General features: G+C 38.5%; 1 protein-coding gene and 1 pseudogene across 2 annotated transcripts in view; one reads left to right on the plus strand and one right to left on the minus strand.

The window, feature by feature from the left end:
- The window catches only part of PKP2 (plakophilin 2), an 84,194-nt gene that overhangs the window by 20,110 nt on the left and 43,001 nt on the right, over window positions 1-21,083 (minus strand). For both annotated transcript variants that reach the window (XM_060112819.1, XM_060112818.1), the window contains exon 6: window positions 16,335-16,512. In XM_060112819.1, coding sequence (XP_059968802.1) covers window positions 16,335-16,512 — 178 coding nt within the window. The remainder of the gene's footprint in view (window positions 1-16,334; window positions 16,513-21,083) is intronic.
- Window positions 312-1,083, plus strand: LOC132499252 (very-long-chain (3R)-3-hydroxyacyl-CoA dehydratase 1-like; annotated as a pseudogene).

A 21,083-nucleotide genomic window follows, 5' to 3' on the forward strand; every position in this document is an offset into this window, starting at 1 on the left:
CAAAAGAAGGGTTTGTCTGTTATTCTGAGTCAACATCAGATCCTGCAGGTATCCGCAAACATCAGCCAAAGTCAGCTGTTCATTCTGCAAAAGGAAGCAACACTGGGAATAGAACAAAGCTGTACAGCCTACACGTCTTGTTCCTTCCAGGACAAGGAACATCAACTTAATAAAGTGTTAGCATCTATTACACATCAAGAAACTAGAAGGTGTAGGTAGAGAAAATCTATCCTTTAGTTCTGCTTTCCTACATTTTCAGGTCTTCCAAAAGTATTCTGAAGAGTCAGTTCTGAGCCCCCTGCGCACGGCACATGGGGCGCCTGACGGAGGCGGCGGCAGTGGGCCGCGGCGTTTCAGCGGCGCGCTCGGCCGGGCCCCCTCCCGCTCCCCTGCCCCTCTCGTCCACGTTCCCCGGCTGCGCGGCCACCATGGCGTCCAGCGAGGAGGACGGCACCAACGGCGGCGCCTCGGAGGCCGGCGAGGAGAGGGAGGCCGCGGGCAAGAGGAGGCGCCGGGGCTCGCTGGCCACCGCCTGGCTCACCTTCTACAACATCGCCATGACCGCGGGGCGGCCGGTACTAGCTATTGCCATGGTACGTTTTTATATGGAAAAAGGAACACACAAAGGTTTATATAAAAGTATTCAGAAGACACAAAATTTTCCAGACATCTGCCTTGCTTGAGGTAGTCCACTGTTTAATTGGAATTGTACCTGCTTCTGTGCTTGTGGCTGGGGTCCAAGTGAGTTCAAGAATCTTTATGGTGTGGCTCGTTACTCACAGTATAAAACCAATATAATTTTTTTATCATCTTATATCCTGTTGGAGTTGCTGGTGAACTTCTTACAATATACGCTGCCTTACTATGAAGAAAACAGGAATGTTCTCAATAAGACTTCCCAATAAATACAATGTCTCTTTTGACTACTATTATTTTCTTCTTATAACCATGGCCTTGTATATACCATTGTTTCCACAACTCTATTTTCATACGTTACGTCAGAGAAGAAAGGTGCTTCACGGAGAGGTGATTGTCGAAAAAGATGATTAAATGATCCCTACAACAAGGTGCTTTTTCCAGAATAACCAGGATTACCTGAGTTCAAGTTTTTTTTATGTGGGCCTCTCACTGCTGTGGCCTCTCCCGTTGCGGAGCACAGGCTCCGGATGCGCAGGCCCAGCGGCCATGGCTCACGGGCCCAGCCGCTCCGCGGCATATGGGATCCTCCCAGACCGGGGCACGAACCCGCATCCCCTGCATCGGCAGGCGGACTCTTAACCACTTGCGCCACCAGGGAGGCCCCTGAGTTCAAGTTTTAATAACAAGAATAAACAACTTCATGGAAAAAAAAAAAAAAAAAAAAAAAAAAAGAGTCAGTTCAGCCAGAAATCATCTGGTTGGTCAGCAAGAGTCATTTCCCCTTGACTTAGCAGGCTGTTCAAGGTAGAATGTCAAATTCCATTTTAAATGAATTATAACAGCAAACTAATTTAAAAAATATGCCCAGGAGCCACTGGAACTTGAGTAGACATTCTTAACACCTAAAGGAGAAGTTTGGGATGCTAGACTAGGACAGATGAAGATGCTTAAGATCTAGAGTAGAATAATATGGTGCTCAGACAGCCTGTACCTCCAAGGTAGGCATGTTTTTTAAAATTTATTTTTTATTGCGGTAACATTGGTTTATAGTATTATACAAGTTTCATGGGTACAGCCTGATATTTCTACTTCTGTATACACTACAGTGTGCTCGCCACCAAGAATTGTTTTCATCCTTCACCATACAGTTGATCTCCTTTATCCATTTAACCCTCCCCTGCCCCCTTCCCCTCTCATAAGCACTACTCTGTTCTTTGTATCTATGTGTTTATTTTTGTTAGGTTTGGTTTGTTTACTTATTTTGATTTTTTGACTGTTTTTTATAGGAGTGAAGTCATTTTCTACATATGAGTGAAATCATACAGTATTTGTCTTTCTCCATCTGACTTATTTCACTTAGTATAATACCCTCAAGGTCCATGACGGCATAAACTTTAACCACAGGATAGCAACAAAGTCATCAGTGGCTTTATCCAAATATATCAACTCACTTTTTTTTGATGAAGAATTTTTAAAAATTTAATAGTAGTTCTATGACAGTATTAATTTTTTTGGAAAATGACTTTGAGTGTCATAAGATACAGTTAATAAGACACTACCTTCAATTTAAGATACACAGAAGTTTTAAACATGAGGATGCTTTAAAAAAAAACTCTGACAAAAATACACACTTGGTTTCAGCCTAGCGCTGCAGATATTATCTGTTGCAGAGGGAGACAGGACCTTTGTGGAGAGAACTGCCAGATCACCCTTGACCAAGTGATCAAGCTTGACATCATGGATAATAGGCCAAAAGGATACCATGCCACCCAACAGAAGTACACAGCATCACCCCCGACTTTTCTTACTAAAAAGTTTGACTTGAATCTGATCATGAAGAAACAATTCAATAAACCCATACCGATACAGTCAAAAAAAAAAAATCTCTGACAAAGACATTCTTGGGAATTTCGTTTTCTGTTCAAGACTCATCTCATAAACTGATGCAGAAAAACAAGCAAATACAGTCCTCTTGATATAATAAAAATTATTCTTCTGTTTCCTTTGCTGATCCTTCTTCCTCCATATTATCCCTATTCATGTGTTTTAACAATTATCCCAGGGGGGCTGGACCCAAAGTAGACAAATGATATTTATGAACTGGTTGGTAAGAATGAAGAATTTCTTTGGCAAACTGAAATGTCGTATAATTTCTGTGAAGTACAACTTTTAATCTGGGCCCACCTGCTAAGGACACGAATAAGATAGTGGAAAATTTACTCTGAAGAGTGGGGACCTTTGCAAGGGGGCTGCTTAACATTTCTAATGAGACAAATATTCTTTAAAACATTGGACTCAGGGAGACCAGAGAGGGGTGACCAGGTAATCATGGCCATATTTGCTTTGCTTGTTTGATGTGTCTGCTTTAACAAGTTAATTATTGTTGAGAGATTTAAAAATAATGACCTAAAACCCCTGAGGCTTAGTTTATAAAACAGTTATTTAAAAAAATCACTTATACCTTTTAAAATTACTTAAAGAGAAACTTACACAATAATTTAACTCATTAAATTACTCATTAAGTTAAATAAACTCATTAAATTTAACTCATTAAGCCACGTTTGTTTGTATATCTAAAATATTCAATGTATAAAATGTGATTATGACCAACAGAGTAATATGACTAGAAATACTGCCAATTCCATTATTTATGGACTTCATATTGGTTATGTTGATACATCAAATGTTAAGAGTTTAAATAATTAACCAAATAACTGAGGCTGAAGTTGATAATTCAACTTTTTATTTCTGGAAGTCATTCTCCAGACTGAACTATCTGGATACTTCTATCAGGCTGTGTTGTTTACACTGTCTCAGCTAACATTCTTCTAGTTTATGTTAAACTATTTTCTAGAAGTAAATAACCACACATTTAGATTATGGTTTTAAAAAATATATACACTACTAAACATAAAATAGATAGCTAGTGGGAAGTAGCCGCATAGCACAGGGAGATCAGCTCCGTGGTTTGTGACCACCTAGAGGGGTGGGATAGGGAGGGTGGGAGGGAGGGAGACGCAAGAGGGAAGAGATATGGGAACATATGTATAACTGATTCACTTTGTTATAAAGCAGAAACTAACACACCATTGTAAAGCAATTATACTCCAATAAAGATGTTAAAAAAAATAAGTTCTGGCCTGCTTTTAAATCTATAGTCTTACAAAAAAGGAAAATACTTATTTGATAATAAGGGAAATTAGACTCTCATTTAATTATCTAATTCTTAATTATTTAAATAACTAAATAGGATTATGCACAGACATAGACCAGATAAATCCTTTTCTGTTAGGAGTATTTAGAATAAGGGATAACTGAGCAAAGGTAAACAGAATGAAAAGCATAATTAAGGAAATTCAGATTCAGCAAAGTTCTGAAGTTTGATATCCAGATATACATAAAAAATGAAATTCAGGAACACAATGACATGTTTTATTGTGCAGGAGTAGATAGATATAATTGAATATATTAAAAATTTACATGGAGATATTATTTTTCCAGAAAGTAGTTGGTATTGATATTACCAAAAAACTTGCCCTTAACCCAGAGGCTCAATAGGATTAAGGCTGATAATTATAGCTTTTCTTTCTAAATGTACAGTTTGCTTCCTCTGACCACTCCCCACCTTAGCTAGATTTATCATAAGTGACAACGGAAGTTTCTTTTAAGACATCATAAATTTTAGTACAAATAACTATATTACACATTCATTAAAATACATTTACTACACTATGACACATATAGGAAAGAGTGAAGTTTAAGTCACTTGCAGGGGAAATGCATTACCAATTGCTTTTCCTCTTCAACTGGCATAAAATATAATTAAGAAAAAGGAGTATATTTCATTATGTTTTATAGTAATGTTTTGTCATTTTGTCCTATTATCCTAAACAAAATGGCAAATTCTGGGGTGGCCTTTACAATGCAGAAACAGTTGTGTGTTTTTTAACTTTTAATTTATATTGGAGCATAGTTGATTAACAACGTTGTGTTAGTTTCAGGTGTATAGCAAAGTGAGTCAGTTATACATATACATGTATCTAGTCTTTTTCAAATTCTTTTTCCATTTAGGTTATTACAGAATATTGAGGAGAATTCCCTGTGCTATATAGTAGGTCCTTGTTGGTTATCTACCTTAAATATAGCAGTGTCAATCCCAAACTCCCAGTTTATCCCTCCCCTCCACCCTTTCTCCCATAACCATAAATTGGTTCTCTAAGTCTGTGAGTCTGAGGAACAGTTGTTAATCAGATTGTGGCGATAAGATTAAGGCAGCAAGTTTATAAGGCTTTCTCATAAGCAAATGGTTAACAAATAATAGGAGTTTAGGAAAACAACTTGTCAGAGTTTTGTGAATTCATATTTTTAATGACTATATTGAAAAAGGATAGAGATGAACTAGTGATAGCATGATGAGCTAAAGATTGAGAGGGACATTCAAACAGCTACTCTTCCTTTACCAGCTCCTTAAATGTGACTCTCCAGTCAACATTTTTTCCCAATCCCTAGGCAACATCAGTTAAGCAACTCAATGCCTGCATTAACAGTCTTTTCAAACCTCTTCTACACTTCTTATCAAATGGACTGTGATAATCTCTTCTGGTGCCTTTCCCCCACTAAAACTGGAGGTCCTCCAGGGCAAAGATAGGTCCCATTCCCCTTTGAAATTTCAGAAATTTAAACAGTGCTTTGGATACAGCAGGCACTCAAGTACTGGAAAGGATTGGATAAGAGCAAGAGGGAAGACAGACCAAGTGGTAAAATCCCAAGAAGGCTGGATTAGTTGCTTTTCTCAAGTTTCTGATAACTGCTTCTATTATTGTGGAAGGGTCACTAGTACTCAATTTCTTCAACTGAAGAATGAGACTGCTAACAGAGGCTTTCTCAGAAGAGTCTGTGTTTGGCCTGAAGTGTTTTCCAGAACTTTGAATGTCACTGCTCCTGGGGTAGGCATTTTTTTCCATTCTGTAGTCTGATAGCAGCCCATAGTCTCACACCTGTCCACTTAAGTGCCTGTCTGACCCCTGGAGGCATTTTAATTTCTGACCTTTAAATTGTTTCCACATCTTCCCTTTTAAGAGAACAAAGAAGACTGAGGTAAGAAAGGAAAGAAGGAAAGAAGGTAAGAGAAGGAAGGAAATAGAACCAAATGGAAGAATGGAGAAATAATGATAAATCTTTGGTAGGAATTTTGAACATACACCCTGATAATGACCATTGGTTTTATTTATGTCACATACAAAGGTGTCCCAAAAGTGTAGCAATCAGTGAGGTGGAACATAGAGAATTGACAGCCATGTCACAGCAATTTCCAATGAGTTACCCATACTAAATTGACAAACAGGGGCTCGCAATAAGTATGTGTAGGAAGGGTATACAATCAAAGAAGGCAGCTAATGCTCTTTGGTAATTTACAATTCTATGGTTGTCACATAAGACTTTTGCAGTTTGAAATGTTTAGAAAATTATCCTACTAATCAAAATAAATTATTAAATATTTTAACTGTTATACTTCTTGTCCTAAGTAAATAAAAATAATTTTGAAAAAAAGAATGGGGCATTTTAGTAGGTTTTCTCCACGCAAAAAAAAAAAAAAACCACGGGGTGGATAATGCTGCTGCTTCATACTACCTTCCAAGAAGACAAAGGAAGTATTTCTTCTTTGAAAAGAGATATGTAAGGAGAAATATGCCTTTACCCTAATTATCCACATATTGATGTTAATCAACTAATGGAAATTCAGTGCCAGCGGTATGCCAACCAGCTTTCTGGGGCGGTGGAGTGGGGAGAGCTCTGATTTGTAGCATTTGCCAATTTCTATAGTGTAAATACTCCCACCATGGCTGATTTCAAGCTACCAACATGATGTCACTGAATGTGGAGGTATGAGGAGATCCTGACAACTGCTCTTGATGGCTCTAGCACAAATTGGAGTGTATCAATTTATTTTTCCTCTCCTAACTTGGATTTTATTATTCATTATGCTGGCATAGTGTTTAAGAAAAAAACTGAAACTTGCAATGAATATTGTTTTCCCTATTGCAAAATTTGTATCACCTGTCAGTGAGTAACTTTAGTCATGAAAAGTATGTAATTCCAAAGGAGTTACCTAAAGAAAGCACCAAGGCCCACGGTAAATGCTGCAGCAGGCAGATGCTAATTCTGTAGAAAAATGACCTGATACCTGACAGATACGGTGTATCTGACAGTTTTCGAAGGATAAGTTGTGCACGTTCTCCTGTGTGAATGCGATCTCACTGTAGCAGCTCCAGATGGGCAGAACTGGAGTCACTGTCACAAGTTCATTAATGAAGCAAAGATTTTACCTGCTGAGCAGATTCACTCTGCACCACTGCTATCTAAAGACCACGGAAGTCCCTCTCAGAACTGATCTCACTGTCAAGTTAGTAAAGGGACAAAGTCACTGGTCTATGCAGAAGTTCTACTTCAAAGTAGAATGAAGGAATTTAGCTACACTAACCTAAGTCAACACAATGCCCAAAATACTACTCATGTTGCCAGTTCACTGTTGGCTCTACACCCAGTGGCAGAGGCCATACCTCCAATGAACTTGTAGCAGTTACAATACTTGCTAACATTTATTTTTATGTAGTTAAGATTCACTCTTATTAGACCTAGTCAACACCTGTCTTAAAATCTTTTTAGAGTAACTTGGAGTCAGAAATAAGCAACTATTCAGAAGACAGCTCTATTGTCATGAAAACTGAGACTATTTGATTACAGGTTCCCTACAGGTCCCTTTCTAACTCACATCTCCTTACTGACTTTTATAGTCATTGTGACAACATCTACCCGAAGTTGTCTACAAAGCCATCTCCTCTCTTGGAAAGACCTCCCAGTTCTTATGCTTTCTATATTCTCTGTTAATAGGAAATGTAGTGCAGAGTTCCACTTGCATAGAACTCCTAAAAAAAGACAACGCTGAAATGCGGACACAATGCCCATAATGAGACCTGAACGTGACTGTACACTGGCCTACCTGACCCTGCGAGGTTGCGAGACTGTGAAGGGCAGAGGCTGAATCCACAGCAGAGCAGTCTGTAGACATGTGACTAATATCAGCGTATCCAGCACACTGATGAAGAGCTTGGTCCTGGAGACAGCCTTCCTGGATTAGAATTCCAGCTTTGTCTCTTACTAGCTGTATGATGTTGGGAAAATCTCTTAACCTCTCTGAGCTCCAGTTTCCTTATCTATAAAATGGGAAGGCCTACTTTACAAGGGTTGCTCTGAGAATAAACTGAGGAAATCCTCATAAAGCATTCTGAACAGTTTTTACAATGTAAATATTAGCTATTATTATTATAAATTAGATATACAGATGAAATAAGAATAGATATTTTAGTAAGCAAATACTATGATACTCAATTTCCCAAATATTTTGCAATATTCTGCTTCTGAAAGTAGTTCAAATCAGTGGTTTGGACTGACTTTGCAAACACTGTTTAAAATGGTGTCATTATGATGGGAGTGGATTCAGGCAATAACATATCTGAAAAATGTGTGCCAACAAGGGCACTGCTTCATCCAAACCACGCAAGTCTGTTATTCCTTGTTCATAAAAGGAGACTACAGGAAAAGATCTGTAACCAACATCTTTATTTTTAGATTTCCACCTTCCCAATACACCTTTCATGTGGATATTATAATTTTTCTTCTTCATGCAGAACTTATATTTCTATCCTCCCCACACTACTAACTTTGCTTACAGAAGAAAAATATTAACTCCTTAACATGATTTGTAAGGTCCCCTCAGTCTGGCTTTAGCTAATGTTTCCAACTTCTGTTTGATTACTTTCCATCACAAATTTGATACCTTGCCAGACATGATTATCTACCTAATTCGTAATGGATTTTCATTTGCTCACTCATTCATTACTCATTTCACTCAAATACTTTATACTTGCTTACTATATGTCAGAAACCTTGCTATGTGCTAGGAATTAGAGATTAGAAAAATGCATAGGCTTAGCTCTTAGAGTTCACAGTCTAATAAAAAAGGTATGTAAACAACTTCCCATAAAAATAGTAATGTAATACAAAGTCTGTACAGAGGTGACTTACCTGTAAAAAGGCCTGTTTGAATTCTTATAAACAAGTAATGGCTTTTGCCTGAGGCAGGAAAATGTTTTACAGAAAAGATGAACTTTGTCTTTGCTATTATATGATTAGGAGATTAAGCAATCAGTAGGCAGACAATAGAAAATGTTTACCAGGCAGTAAAATTGAATAAAGCCTTGACTATATGAAATTACCTATAATATCTAAGGAAAGCAAGTACTTTGTAGCTTGCTTGTACTCTGGAGTATGTTTGCAGGAAAATGGGAAGTAAGATTGTAAAGAAGGTTGTGGATAGACTGAGAAAGGTTGCATATGCTGTAATTGAGGAAGGTGTCTTCTATTTTTGTTTTGTTTGTCCAGCAAGTGTTCCCCTCCCTCTTGCTACTTTAACAGACCTTGTTGCCATTGTTGCCATGAAGCAAGTATCTGATCCAGGTCTGGTCAATCTAGGGGAACAGAGGCTCAAACGATACACACCTTTCAGAAGCAGGGTCAGGGTTAAACCTTCCAGGAGATTGACATTTAAAGAAAGAAGTGCACTTTTTCTGCTGGGTGGCTAAGCAAGGGCTGCCTGTGATTTAGGGATCTGCTACATGGAGAAGGCTTGTTTGCATTTTTAGAGAATGAGCCCAGTAGTCTTCAAAGAGGACGAGTAAGCGGAGATGAGATATACAGGCATACCTCGTTTTATTGTGCTTTGCTTTATTGAGCTTCACAGACATTGCATTTTTTTTTTTTTTAAATTGAAGGTTTGTGGCAACCCTGTGCTGTTAGAGGATGGTTAGCATTTTTTGGTAATAAAGTATTTTTAAATTAAAGTATGTCTATTGATTTCTTTAAGACATAATGCCATTGCACACTTAATAGACTGTAGCATAATGTAAACATATTTAAATAAGCACTGGGAAACCGAAAAAATCGTGTGACTTGCTTCATTGCAATATTCACTTTAGTGCAGTGGTTTAGAATCGAATCCATAATATCTCCGAGGTATGCCTATAAATAGGAGACTGAGTCCTAGAGATGCTGAATTTCTGTCCCAGTCCTTGAGGCCATAGTTCCTGGTGCACTTCTTTCACTTCCACAAGTGACCGTCAACATCTCAGCCACATGAGCCACTTGATTTAAGGAACTTTGAATTGTGTATTTGCCAGTTTCAATTGAAAGAGTCCTGAGTCTGCCATGCTAAGAACTCTGTCACACATGGTAAGGTAATGGGAGTGACAGAAAAATTTTAAGATGCAAAATGTTTTTAAATGAATCAAAATGTTTTAATGAATCAAAAATACATTAAAAAGTGGCTCCAAGTGGGTGGAGTACTAGGAGGACGTGGAATTCGTGTCTCCACACAACTAGGGCACTTAACAGGCACCGGTGGGGGACCATGGACACCTAAGGGTACAGGAGGAACTCCCAGTGATTGGTTGTTAATTATAGTTTTATTTTACCTAATATATTTTTTATCTTGCTAATTTTATTTTGTTTTTTATTTTTGATACTGTACTGCTCCTTTCTTTCTTTCTTTCTTTCTCTTTTCTTTTCTTTTCTTTTTTTTTTTTTTACCACACCACAAAGCTTGAGGGATCTTGCTTTCCAGGTCAGAGGTTGGGCCTGAGCTGATGTGGTGGGAGCTCCGAGTCCAAACTGCTGGACTAACAGAGAACCTCAGACCTCAGGGAATATCAGTCCCAGTGAGGCCTCCTGGAGGTCCTCATCTCAGCACCAAGACCCAGCTCTATCCAACTGCCTGCAAACTCCAGTGCCGGATGGCTGAGGCCAAACAACCAGTAAGACAGGAACACAGTACCACCCATCAAAAAAAAAAGAAAAAAAGAAATGACAAAAAAAATATCTTACAGATGAAGGATTAAGGTAAAAACCTACAAGACCAAAAAAATGAAGACGAAATAGGCAACCTACCTGAAAAGAATTCAGAGTAATGATAGCAAAGATGAACCAAAATCTCAGAAACAGAATGGAGAAAATACAAAAAACATTTAACAAGTACCTAGAAGAACTAAAGAGCAAACAAACAGTGATGAACAACACACTTACTGAATTAAAAAGACTCTAGAAGGCATTAATAGCAGAATAACTGAGGCAGAAGAACAGATAAGTGAGCTGGAAGATAAAATGGTGGAAATATTGCCAGGGAGCAGAATAAAGAAAAATGAATGAAAAGAATTGAGGACAGTCTCAGAGACCAATGGGACAACATTAACCGTACTAACATTCAAATTATAGGGGTCCCAGAAGAAGAAGAGAAAAAGAAAGGGTATGAGAAAATATTTGAAGAGATTATAGTCGAAAACTTCCCTAACATGGGAAAGGAAATAGTCAGGTCCAGGAAGCACAGAGAGCACCATACAGGATAAACCCAAAGAGAAACACACCGCGACACGTATTAATCAAGCTATCAAAAATTAAATACAAAGAAAAAATATTAAAAGCACAAGGGAGGGCTTCCCTGGTGGCGCAGTGGTTGAGAGTCCGCCTGCTGATGCAGGGGACACGGGTTCATGCCCTAGTCTGGGAAGATCCCACATGCTGCGGAGCGGCTGGGCCTGTGAGCCATGGCCGCTGAGCCTGCGTGTCCGGAGACAGTGCTCCGCAACGGGTGAGGCCACAACAGTGAGAGGCCCGCGTAATGCAAAAAAAAAAAAAAAAGCACAAGGGAAAAACAAGAAATAACATACAAGGGAATCCCCATAAGGTTAACAGCTGCTTTCAGCAGAAACTCTGCAAGCCAGAAGGGAGTGGCAGGACATATTGAAAGGGAAAAACCTACAACCAAGAGTACTCTACCCAACAAGGATCTCATTCATATTTGAGAGAGAAGTCCAAAGCTTTACAGACAAGTAATAGCTAAGAGACTCCAGCACCACCAAACCAGCTTTACAACAAATGCTAAAGGAACTTCTCTAGGCAGGAAACACAAGAGAAGGAAAAGACCTACAAAAACAAACCCAAAACAATTAAGAAAATGGTAATAGGAACATACATATTGATAATTACCTTAAATGTAAATAGAGTAAATGTTCCAACCAAAAGACACAGACTGGCTGAATGGATACAAAAACGAGACTGATATATATGTTGTCTACAAGAGACCCACTTCAGACTTGGGACACATACAGACTGAAAGTGAGGGGATGGAAAAAGATATTCCATGAAAATGGAAATCAAAAGAAAGCTGGACTAGCAATTCTCATATCAGACAAAGTAGACTATAAACTAAAGACTATTACAAGAGAAAAAGGCCACTACATAATGGTCAAGGGATCAGTCAAGAAGAAGATATAACAATTGTAAATATTTATGCACCCAACATAGGAGCACCTCAGTACATAAGGCAAATGCTAACAGCAATAAAAGGGGAAATCCACAGTAACACAAAAATAGTAGGGGACTTTAACACCCTACTTTCACCAATGGACCAATCATCCAAAATGAAAATAAATGAGGAAACACACGCTTTAAATGACACATTAAACAAGATGGACTTATTTGACATTTATAGGACATTCCATCCAAAAACAACAGAATACACTTTCTTCTCAAGTGCTCATGGAACATTCTCCAGGATAGATCATATCTTGGGTCACAAATCAAGTCTTGGTTAATTTAAGAAAATTGAAATCGTTATCAAGGATCTTTTTCAACCACAATGCTATGAGACTAGATAACAATTACAGGAAAAAAACTGTAAAAAATACAAATACATGGAGGCTAAACAATATAGTATTAAATAACCAAGAGATCACTGAAGAAATCAAAGAGGAAATTAAAAAATACCTAGAAACAAATGACAATGAAAACATGATGACCCAAAAATTATGGGATGCAGCAAAAGCAGTTCTAAGAGGGAAATTTACAGCAATGCAATCCTACCTCAAGAAACAAGAAACATCTCAAATAAACAACCTAACCTTACACCTAAAGCAATTAGAGAAAGAAGAACAAAACAACCCCAAAGTTAGCAGAAGGAAAGAAATCATAAAGATCAGATCAGAAATAAATGAAAAAGAAATGAAGGAAACAATAGCAAAGACCAATAAAACTAAAAGCTGGTTCTTTGAGAAGATAAAAAACATTGATAAACCATTATCCAGACTCATCAAGAAAAAAAGGGAGACGACTCAAATCAACAGAATTAGAAATGAAAAAGGAGAAGTAACAACTGACACTGCAGAAACACAAAAGATCATGAGAAATTACTGTAAGCCAATAAAATGGACAACCTGGAAAAAATGGATAAATTCTTAGAAAAGCACAACCTTCTGAGACTGAACCAGGAAGAAATAGAAAATATAAAGAGACCAATCATAAGCACTGAAATTGAAACTGTGATTAAAAATCTTCCAACAAACAAAAGCCCAGGACCAGATGGCTTCACAGGCGAATTCTATCAAACATCTACACAAGAGCTAACACGTATCCTTCTCAAACTCTTTCAAGATATAGAAGAGGGAGGAACACACCCAAACTCATTCTATGAGGCCACCATCACCCTGATACCAAAAACAGACAAAGACGTCACAAAAAAAGAAAACTACAGGCCAATATCTCTGATGAACACAGATGCAAAAATCCTCACCAAAATACTAGAAAACAGAATACAACAGCACACTAAAAGGATCATACACCATGATCAAGTGGGGTTTATCCCAGTAATGCAAAGATTCCTCAGTATATGCAAATCAATCAATGTGATACACCGTATTAACAAATTGAGGAATAAAAACCATATGAGAAGAAAAACGGAGCTGGAGGAATCAGGCTCCCAGACTTCAGACTATACTACAAACCTACAGTAATCAAGACAGTATGGTACTGGCACAAAAACAGAAATATAGATCAATGGAACAGGATAGAAAGACCAGACGTAAACCCACACACATATGGTCACCTTATCTTTGATAAAGGAGGCAAGAATATACAATGGAGAAAAGATAGCCTCTTCAATAAGTGGTGCTGGGAAAACTGAAGAGCTACATTGAAAGAATGAAATTAGAACACTTCTTAACACCATACACTAAAATAAACTCAAAATGGATTAAAGACCTAAATGTAAGGCCAGACACTATCAAACTCTTAGAGGAAAACATAGGCAGAACACTCTGTGACATAAATCACAGCAAGATCCTTTTCGACCCACCTCCTAGAGAAATGGAAAGCAAAACAAAAATAAACAAATGGGACCTAATGAAACTTAAAAGCTTTTGCACAGCAAAGGAAACCATAAACAGGACCAAAAGACAACCCTCAGAATGGGAGAAAATATTTGGAAACAAAGCAACTGACAATGGATTAATCTCCAAAATATACAAGCAGCTTTGCAGCTCAATATAAAAAAAACAAACAACCCAATCCAAAAATGGGCAGAAGACCTAAATAGACATTTCTCCAAAGAAGATAAACAGATTGCCAACAAACACATGAAAAGGTGTTCAACATCACTAATCATTAGAGAAATACAAATCAAAACTACAATGAGGTATCACCTCACACTGGTCAGAATGGCCATGATCAAAAAATCTACAAACAGTAAATACTGGAGAGGGTGTGGAGAAAAGGGAACCCTCTTGCACTGTTGGTGGGAATGTAAATTGATACAGCCATTATGGAGAACAGTATGGAGGTTCCTCAAAAAACTAAAAGTAGAACTACCATATGACCCCGCAATCTCAGTACTGGGCATATGCCCTGAGAAAACCATCATTCCAAAAGAGTCATGTACTACAATGTTCACTGTAGCACTATTTACGATACCCAGGACATGGAAGCAACCTACGTGTCCATCAACAGATGAATGGATAAAGAAGATGTGGCACATATATACAATGGACTATTACTCAGCCATAAAAAGAAAGGAAATTGAGTTATTTGTAGTGAGGTGGATGGACCTAGAGTCTGTCATACAGAGTGAAGTAAGTCATAAAAAGAAAAGTAAATACCGTATGCTAACACATATATATGGAATCTAAAAAAAAAAAAAAGTGGTTCTGATGAAACTAGGGGCAGGACAGGAATAAAGACACAGTTGTAGAGAATAGACTTGAGGACACGAGGAGGGGGAAGGGTAAGCTGGGATGAAGTGAGAGAGTAACACTGACATATATATACAGTACCAAATGTAAAACAGATAGCTGGTGGGAAGCAGCCGCATAGCACAGGGAGATCAGCTCGGTGCTTTGCGACCACCTAGAGGGGTGGGATAAGGAGGGTGGGAAGGAGATGCAAGAGGGAGGGGATATGAGGATATAGGTATGCATATGGCTGATTCACTTTGTTATACAGCAGAAACTAACAACATTGTAAAGCAATTAACCTCCAATAAAGACGTTAAAAAAAAAGAAAAGCAGCTCTAGTGGACTGTATAGCAAATAAATTTCAAGGGATACTACCTAGAGAATTTCTGTCTACTGAAATAGCCCACCAAAGCCCAGCTCATTTGGCACCTCTGATCCCACTCAGCTGGCATGAATGGTCCTTTGTTCTGCATTCCTGCAGCACTTCACTTGTTCCTGACACGTGTTCCTGAAACTTCTGATTTAGTAGGTCTGGGGTGAAATCTGAGAATTCTAATAAGTTCCAGGTAATATACATGCTACTAGTCCAGGGGCCATGCTTTGAGAATCACTGCTGTAACATATTGCATTCTGGTTTATTTGCTCATCTGCATCCCCTGCTAGATTAAAGGTTAGTTAAGAATTTTCTTATTCATCTTTGTAAAACTCTCAGTGGCTAACATAATTCTTTATAAAAAACTGGCATTTGATATGCATTACTGTGTGATTAACTGTGGAGATAAGATAAACATCTTACCATAATCCCTCTGTTATCATCCAAAAAGACTCCCTCAAAAAGTGAACTGTGAAACTAGAGAAAAGATCAAAAGGCAGAATATGACCCAACTTTTTCTGTGCTGCCTAATTTTGATTACATATCTGTCTGGTTTCTTTTAATCCTTGGACATAAATGACAATGATTATTTTCAAATATATATAAGAAAGCCTGAGAGGCACGCTTCTACAAAAGTTGAGACTAAAACGTTTCTTCCTCCTGCATGTGTTTCTATTTCCTCTTGGTTTAGCTGGCATCTGACAGCCCAGGGGAGAAAACATTTCTAGCATTTTTTCATCCCAATATTTAGAAATGCTGATCAAACTAACGTTTTTTGTAAGCTATTCTTGTGGCAAGACATTCTATCCTTTTAGGCTTTGTTGCCTGTTTAAAAACAGCAGGTTCAAAACTATTTTTTTAATCATGTCATTAAATTATATTTTTGTGAACTAAAAATACAGCATGGAGCCTGGCTTAAATCCTGTGAGACAGGAAAGGCCAGTGTGCCTGGACTTCTAGGTGTTCGGACTGGATTTCTAGTTTCTTTATTGGAAGACATGCTCTCTCTCATGAGCTAATGTGGGTAGCTTCTGAAATCAAACATGTCTGGAAAAAATACTCTTTCTACATTGTGCTTCTAGTATTTAGAGTGATCTTTATAATTTTTACCGTATCTCCAGGTAATTGGGTAGAGTGTTAGACAGATCTGGATGCAATATTTAAAGTGTACAGAGAAAAGGTTGAGGGCGGTTGTAGAGTGGTATTACCTTAGGCATCCTGTGACATTGTAGAATATATCAAAATCGAGCAAACCATTGGCTTTGGGGTAGTCTCCTTCTGGCCACCCCGAAAAGGGGATGATGATATTCTCAGTCAGGATAAACAAGGCTTCTGTTACCATGACATTCTTAAGTCTGTCATTAGAGGACAAATTCCACAGCAAACCTAGAAAAGCAAAGAGTACCATCAAAACAGTGCAGGGTTGGGTCAAAATGACTGCTGAAAAGATCAGTTAAGACCATCACCCCTAGAGCTATGGCTAGTTATAAAAGGAAAAAAAAAAAAACAAGGTAGGGTGAGACAGCCCTTTTCCCAAGGGAAAGAACCTGTTTAGACCTCATTAGATGGCAATGGAAGCTGTTCCATAAGAATAATTTAAATATATATATATGTATACTAGTGGTGAGACAATGGAATATTACTCAGCCATAAAAAGAAACAAAGTTGAGTTATTTGTAGTGAGGTGTATGGACCTAGAGCCTGTCATACAGAGTGAAGTAAGTCAGAAAGAGAAAAACAAATACCGTATGCTAACACATATATGCGGAATCTAAAAAAAAAAAAAAAAAAAAAGGCCATGAAGAACCTAGGGGCAAAACGGGAATAAAGACACAAACCGGGCTTCCCTGGTGGTGCAGTGGTTGAGAGTCCGCCTGCCGATGCAGGGGACATGGGTTCGTGCCCCAGTCCGGGAAGATCCCACATGCCACGGAGCAGCTGGGCCCGTGAGCCATGGCCGCTGAGCCTGCATGTCTGGAGCCTGTGCTCCGCAACAGGAGAGGCCACAACAGTGAGAGGCCTGCATACCACAAAAAAAAAAAAAAAAAAAAAGACACAAACCTCCTAGAGAATGGACTTGAGGACACAGGGAGGGGGAAGGGTAATCTGGGACAAAGTGAGACAGTGGCATGGACATACATACACTACCAAATGTAAAGCAGATAGCTAGTGGGAAGCAGCCACATAGCACAGGGAGATCAGCTCGGTGCTTTGTGACCACCTAGAGGGGTGGGATAGGGAGGGTGGGAAGGAGGGAGACGCAAGAGGGAAGAGATATGGGGATATATGTATATGTATAACCGATTCACTTTGTTGTAAAGCAGAAACTAACACACCACTGTAAAGCAATTATACTCCAATAAAGACGTTTAAAAAAGAAAAAAATATATATATGTATACACACACATATACATACAGAGAGAGAGGGAGAAAGAGAACTTACAATGTAAAACTATACATGTTTAATCAAGAACATAAATGAATGCCAAAAATCCTTAGTGCTGTTTCTCTTAAAAGACCCTACCACAAAGCTGACCTCATTAGTATAATAAATTCTGGGCTCACCAACAGGAAAGCTTGAAATGATCCTGTTGTAATTAAGAGTTCAGCATTTTAAAAGTCGCAGTTTTCTCCCTTAGATACATACATATCTAAGGACATCTCTGCCTGCCTACTGCTCCCCACTGCCTGCAACTCCCACCTGACATCTGCCTTCCAATAATAGCAGGAAGAGCCTCTAGAAAGCTTTTGCCTATGCCTGTCAACAGCAGGCTGCTCAACATCACCAATTAATATTTATTAACTCCTACCCAATGGCAGACTTTATGTCCTCCCAGAATTTATGCTGGCTCTACCTCATCTACTTCTTATATTACAGTTTGGCAGAGAAGGAGAGACAAGAGCATTTTATCTACCTGCCAACTTGCATGGCCTAAGCATTGGTCTAAGACTGGTACCACATTTACTCACTTAACTTTCCTATTCCTCTTGAATCCCCTCCACCCCCAATTAAAAAGAAAGGCCATCTAAGCCAACTCAGGAAGAAATTAAGATAACAGGATACTGTATTTCCCAGGGCATTTGTGAGACAGGAACTGAAGCTGGGTACTGAGAGAGAATACAAAGTGGCATATACACTTAGGATTTGTCTTTCTCACAAATTTGGTGCTCGAATACCTCTGATTCAGTGGAAGGACTATACCCCTATTGCTTGCTATGCCACCGACTCCCAGCAGGTGTCAAGTTGCTTTGCCATCACTCATTCTTCAGTAAGTTACTCTAACTCGCTATCATCCAGGAAAGGAGAAACAGAGAGGGGACAGAAAGAGAAGGGATCTTCCTTTTCTTCCTATTTATGCCCCCACCGCCCAGTCAGTTAATTCTTACCTCTTAAATTTACTGCTTCATCTGCAGGAAGGACAGAGGAAGCACGGATATACAGGACAGTCCACGTTATGAAGAAAGCAAACGTGGTGGTCTTGCCAGAATTACATGGCGATATCACCTCCCCTGATATTAATGACTGAAATAATAGTCTGTATGGTTAAAGCTTAGCAGTTAATCAACCATACTTGTATTTGGCCCATCAGTTAGAACACTCTAGGCCTAATGTAGTCTTTTGGGGCTTAAACAGTTTACTTTGTGTACAAGTAACTAATTTTTTAAATAACCAAATTTCCACCATAGCTTACATCTAGCTGCCATTAGACAGAGCAATGCTGGGTCTAGTGCTTCGTGAGGACTAGAATTCTGGCTGATGAGAAGGTCTTTTCCTGATCAAACTGGCATTTGGGGTTAGTCATGAGCAGTGTCCCTCCGCCACAGGTTTTGCAACACAATGACTTCATGGGTCACACCTCATCTTAAGAGGCCCTGGAGGGGGACAGACAGAATAAAACTCCCAAAACTCCTAAAGTGGTTGAAAACAATTGAAAGGCAGGTCTGAGGTTGAGTTTTGGTTACTAAGCTACAAAAGAAAGCTAAAAAGAAAAGAAAAAAACAAGCTTCCTGTTCTAAATAAGCAAACAAATTAACAGTCTCTGCCTGTCAGAGGCTTAAAAATGTGAAGCATAATGATAAAAACCAGAGAGGATTAGTTTGAACAAAGGGAGTGGAATTTTCCTCCGAACAGTCAATGTCCTTTGTAGCTTGTCACGCTGTATTATTTCTACAGAAGTATAAGGTTTGGGGAGTTTTAGTATAATTTTTGAATTTTTAATGTAGGATATTGTACAGAAATGTCATGCTTGCCAAATTTCTGTATGGTTCAAAGCTAAGGAAGAGCTTAAATGTTCACTAGAGATTTGGGATTGTACTTATACACACACCCTCACACACATACATACAAAATCAATAAAGGACCAATTACAAATTGGGAAAATGTGCATGCCAATATGGGACAAAGGGTTAAATACCATTAATATACAGGGTTCTTATAAATCATTAAAAATTCAGTTACTAGTAGAAAAATTAACCCCAAGCTAAAAGAGTCTAATATACATAGGAAGGCAGGCTCTCTAGTAACTAAAGAAATGCAAATTCAACAACTACATATCATTTTCTGTGGCTACAGAAGACAAAACCAGACCAATGAGCAGAAATTCTGAGGAAGGAGATTTTGGCTCAGTGAAAGTATAAACTTCTAAGACAGCTTTGAAGAAAACAGAAAGATCTGCTTATAAGATCCAGCACTATCACTGGAGCCAATAAAAAAAATGAGCTCATCCTTTATCAAAATATCGACAAGGGGGTTTAATCTTAAAACTAGAGTGTTCGAAGAGACTAGCAGTCACCAAATGAGCCCAGTGACAAATCGGAATCACATATTCCTGGGCCACACCACAAATTTACTAAGCCTGACTCCCAGGATGAATTCCAGGAATTTATACTTTAAATATGATTCTAATTTCTCTCATTGGGAAATTAATGGTTTAGATGACCCTAAATAGATGTCCCTTTCAATGATTAGATTCTATATTCCCTGATACTGTATTATATTTAGGGTTTGGATTTTCATTTGTTTCACCTTTAACTTCCGGTCAATTTAATCATAGTGCCTAAATTCCTATTATTACAGCTCTTTGTTGTAGCTGTTCTGTCCGTAATTTTCTATCACTAAGCTCTCATTCTAGCCAAAAAGAAGGGGAACTGGATTCTGGTAAGGGATATACTTTGAGTAATTAGCAATTATAAGAAAGACAATGATAACTGCATTATCCAGAAACTTATTGCCAATTGATATCTACAAAATGCAGCTACCTAGTAAAGGGATTTAATAGATATTGAAACTCATGTTTTACTAATATTGCTCTTTAGGACTGGAAATACAGTTATTTAACTAAATCTGTATAATGTTTAGTAGCAAAACTTGTAAATTTTATGATTAAATCTTCAAGGAGGAGCAGGAGGAGGAGAAGTGGTTCTTTTTAAACTTGTTTTTCAAAATTATCACAGAGCAGGAGGAATACGTGTTTGCAATTTCCCTTGCATGGATATACTCCTCCTTTCACCTAACTTCTGTAAGTCTTACCTGGACTATCACATTATAGCAAAGGCCATTTATTCAAAACTATAAATAAACCCAAGGTACCTTATTGCACCATTACAAATGCAGAATAAAATAATTATACATTTAAAGAACGTACATAATGAATTTTTTTTTTTTTTTTTTTTTGCTGTACGCGGGCCTCTCACTGTTGTGGCCTCTCCCACCATGGAGATCACGGGTTCCGGACGCGTGGGCTCAGCGGCCATGGCTCACAGGCCCAGCCACTCCGTGGCATGTGGGATCCTCCTGGACCGGGGCACGAACCCGTGTCCCCTGCATCGTCAGGCAGACTCTCAACCACTGCGCCACCAGGGAAGCCCCAAAGACGAACTTTTTGAGACTAGTATATACTGTTCTCATTTCAACTAAATACACTACCACACTCACTTGGTAAGGGAGGGGAAACACA

Source organism: Mesoplodon densirostris, chromosome 11 (assembly GCF_025265405.1).
Source record: "Mesoplodon densirostris isolate mMesDen1 chromosome 11, mMesDen1 primary haplotype, whole genome shotgun sequence".
In the NCBI taxonomy this organism is placed as follows: domain Eukaryota; kingdom Metazoa; phylum Chordata; class Mammalia; order Artiodactyla; family Ziphiidae; genus Mesoplodon; species Mesoplodon densirostris.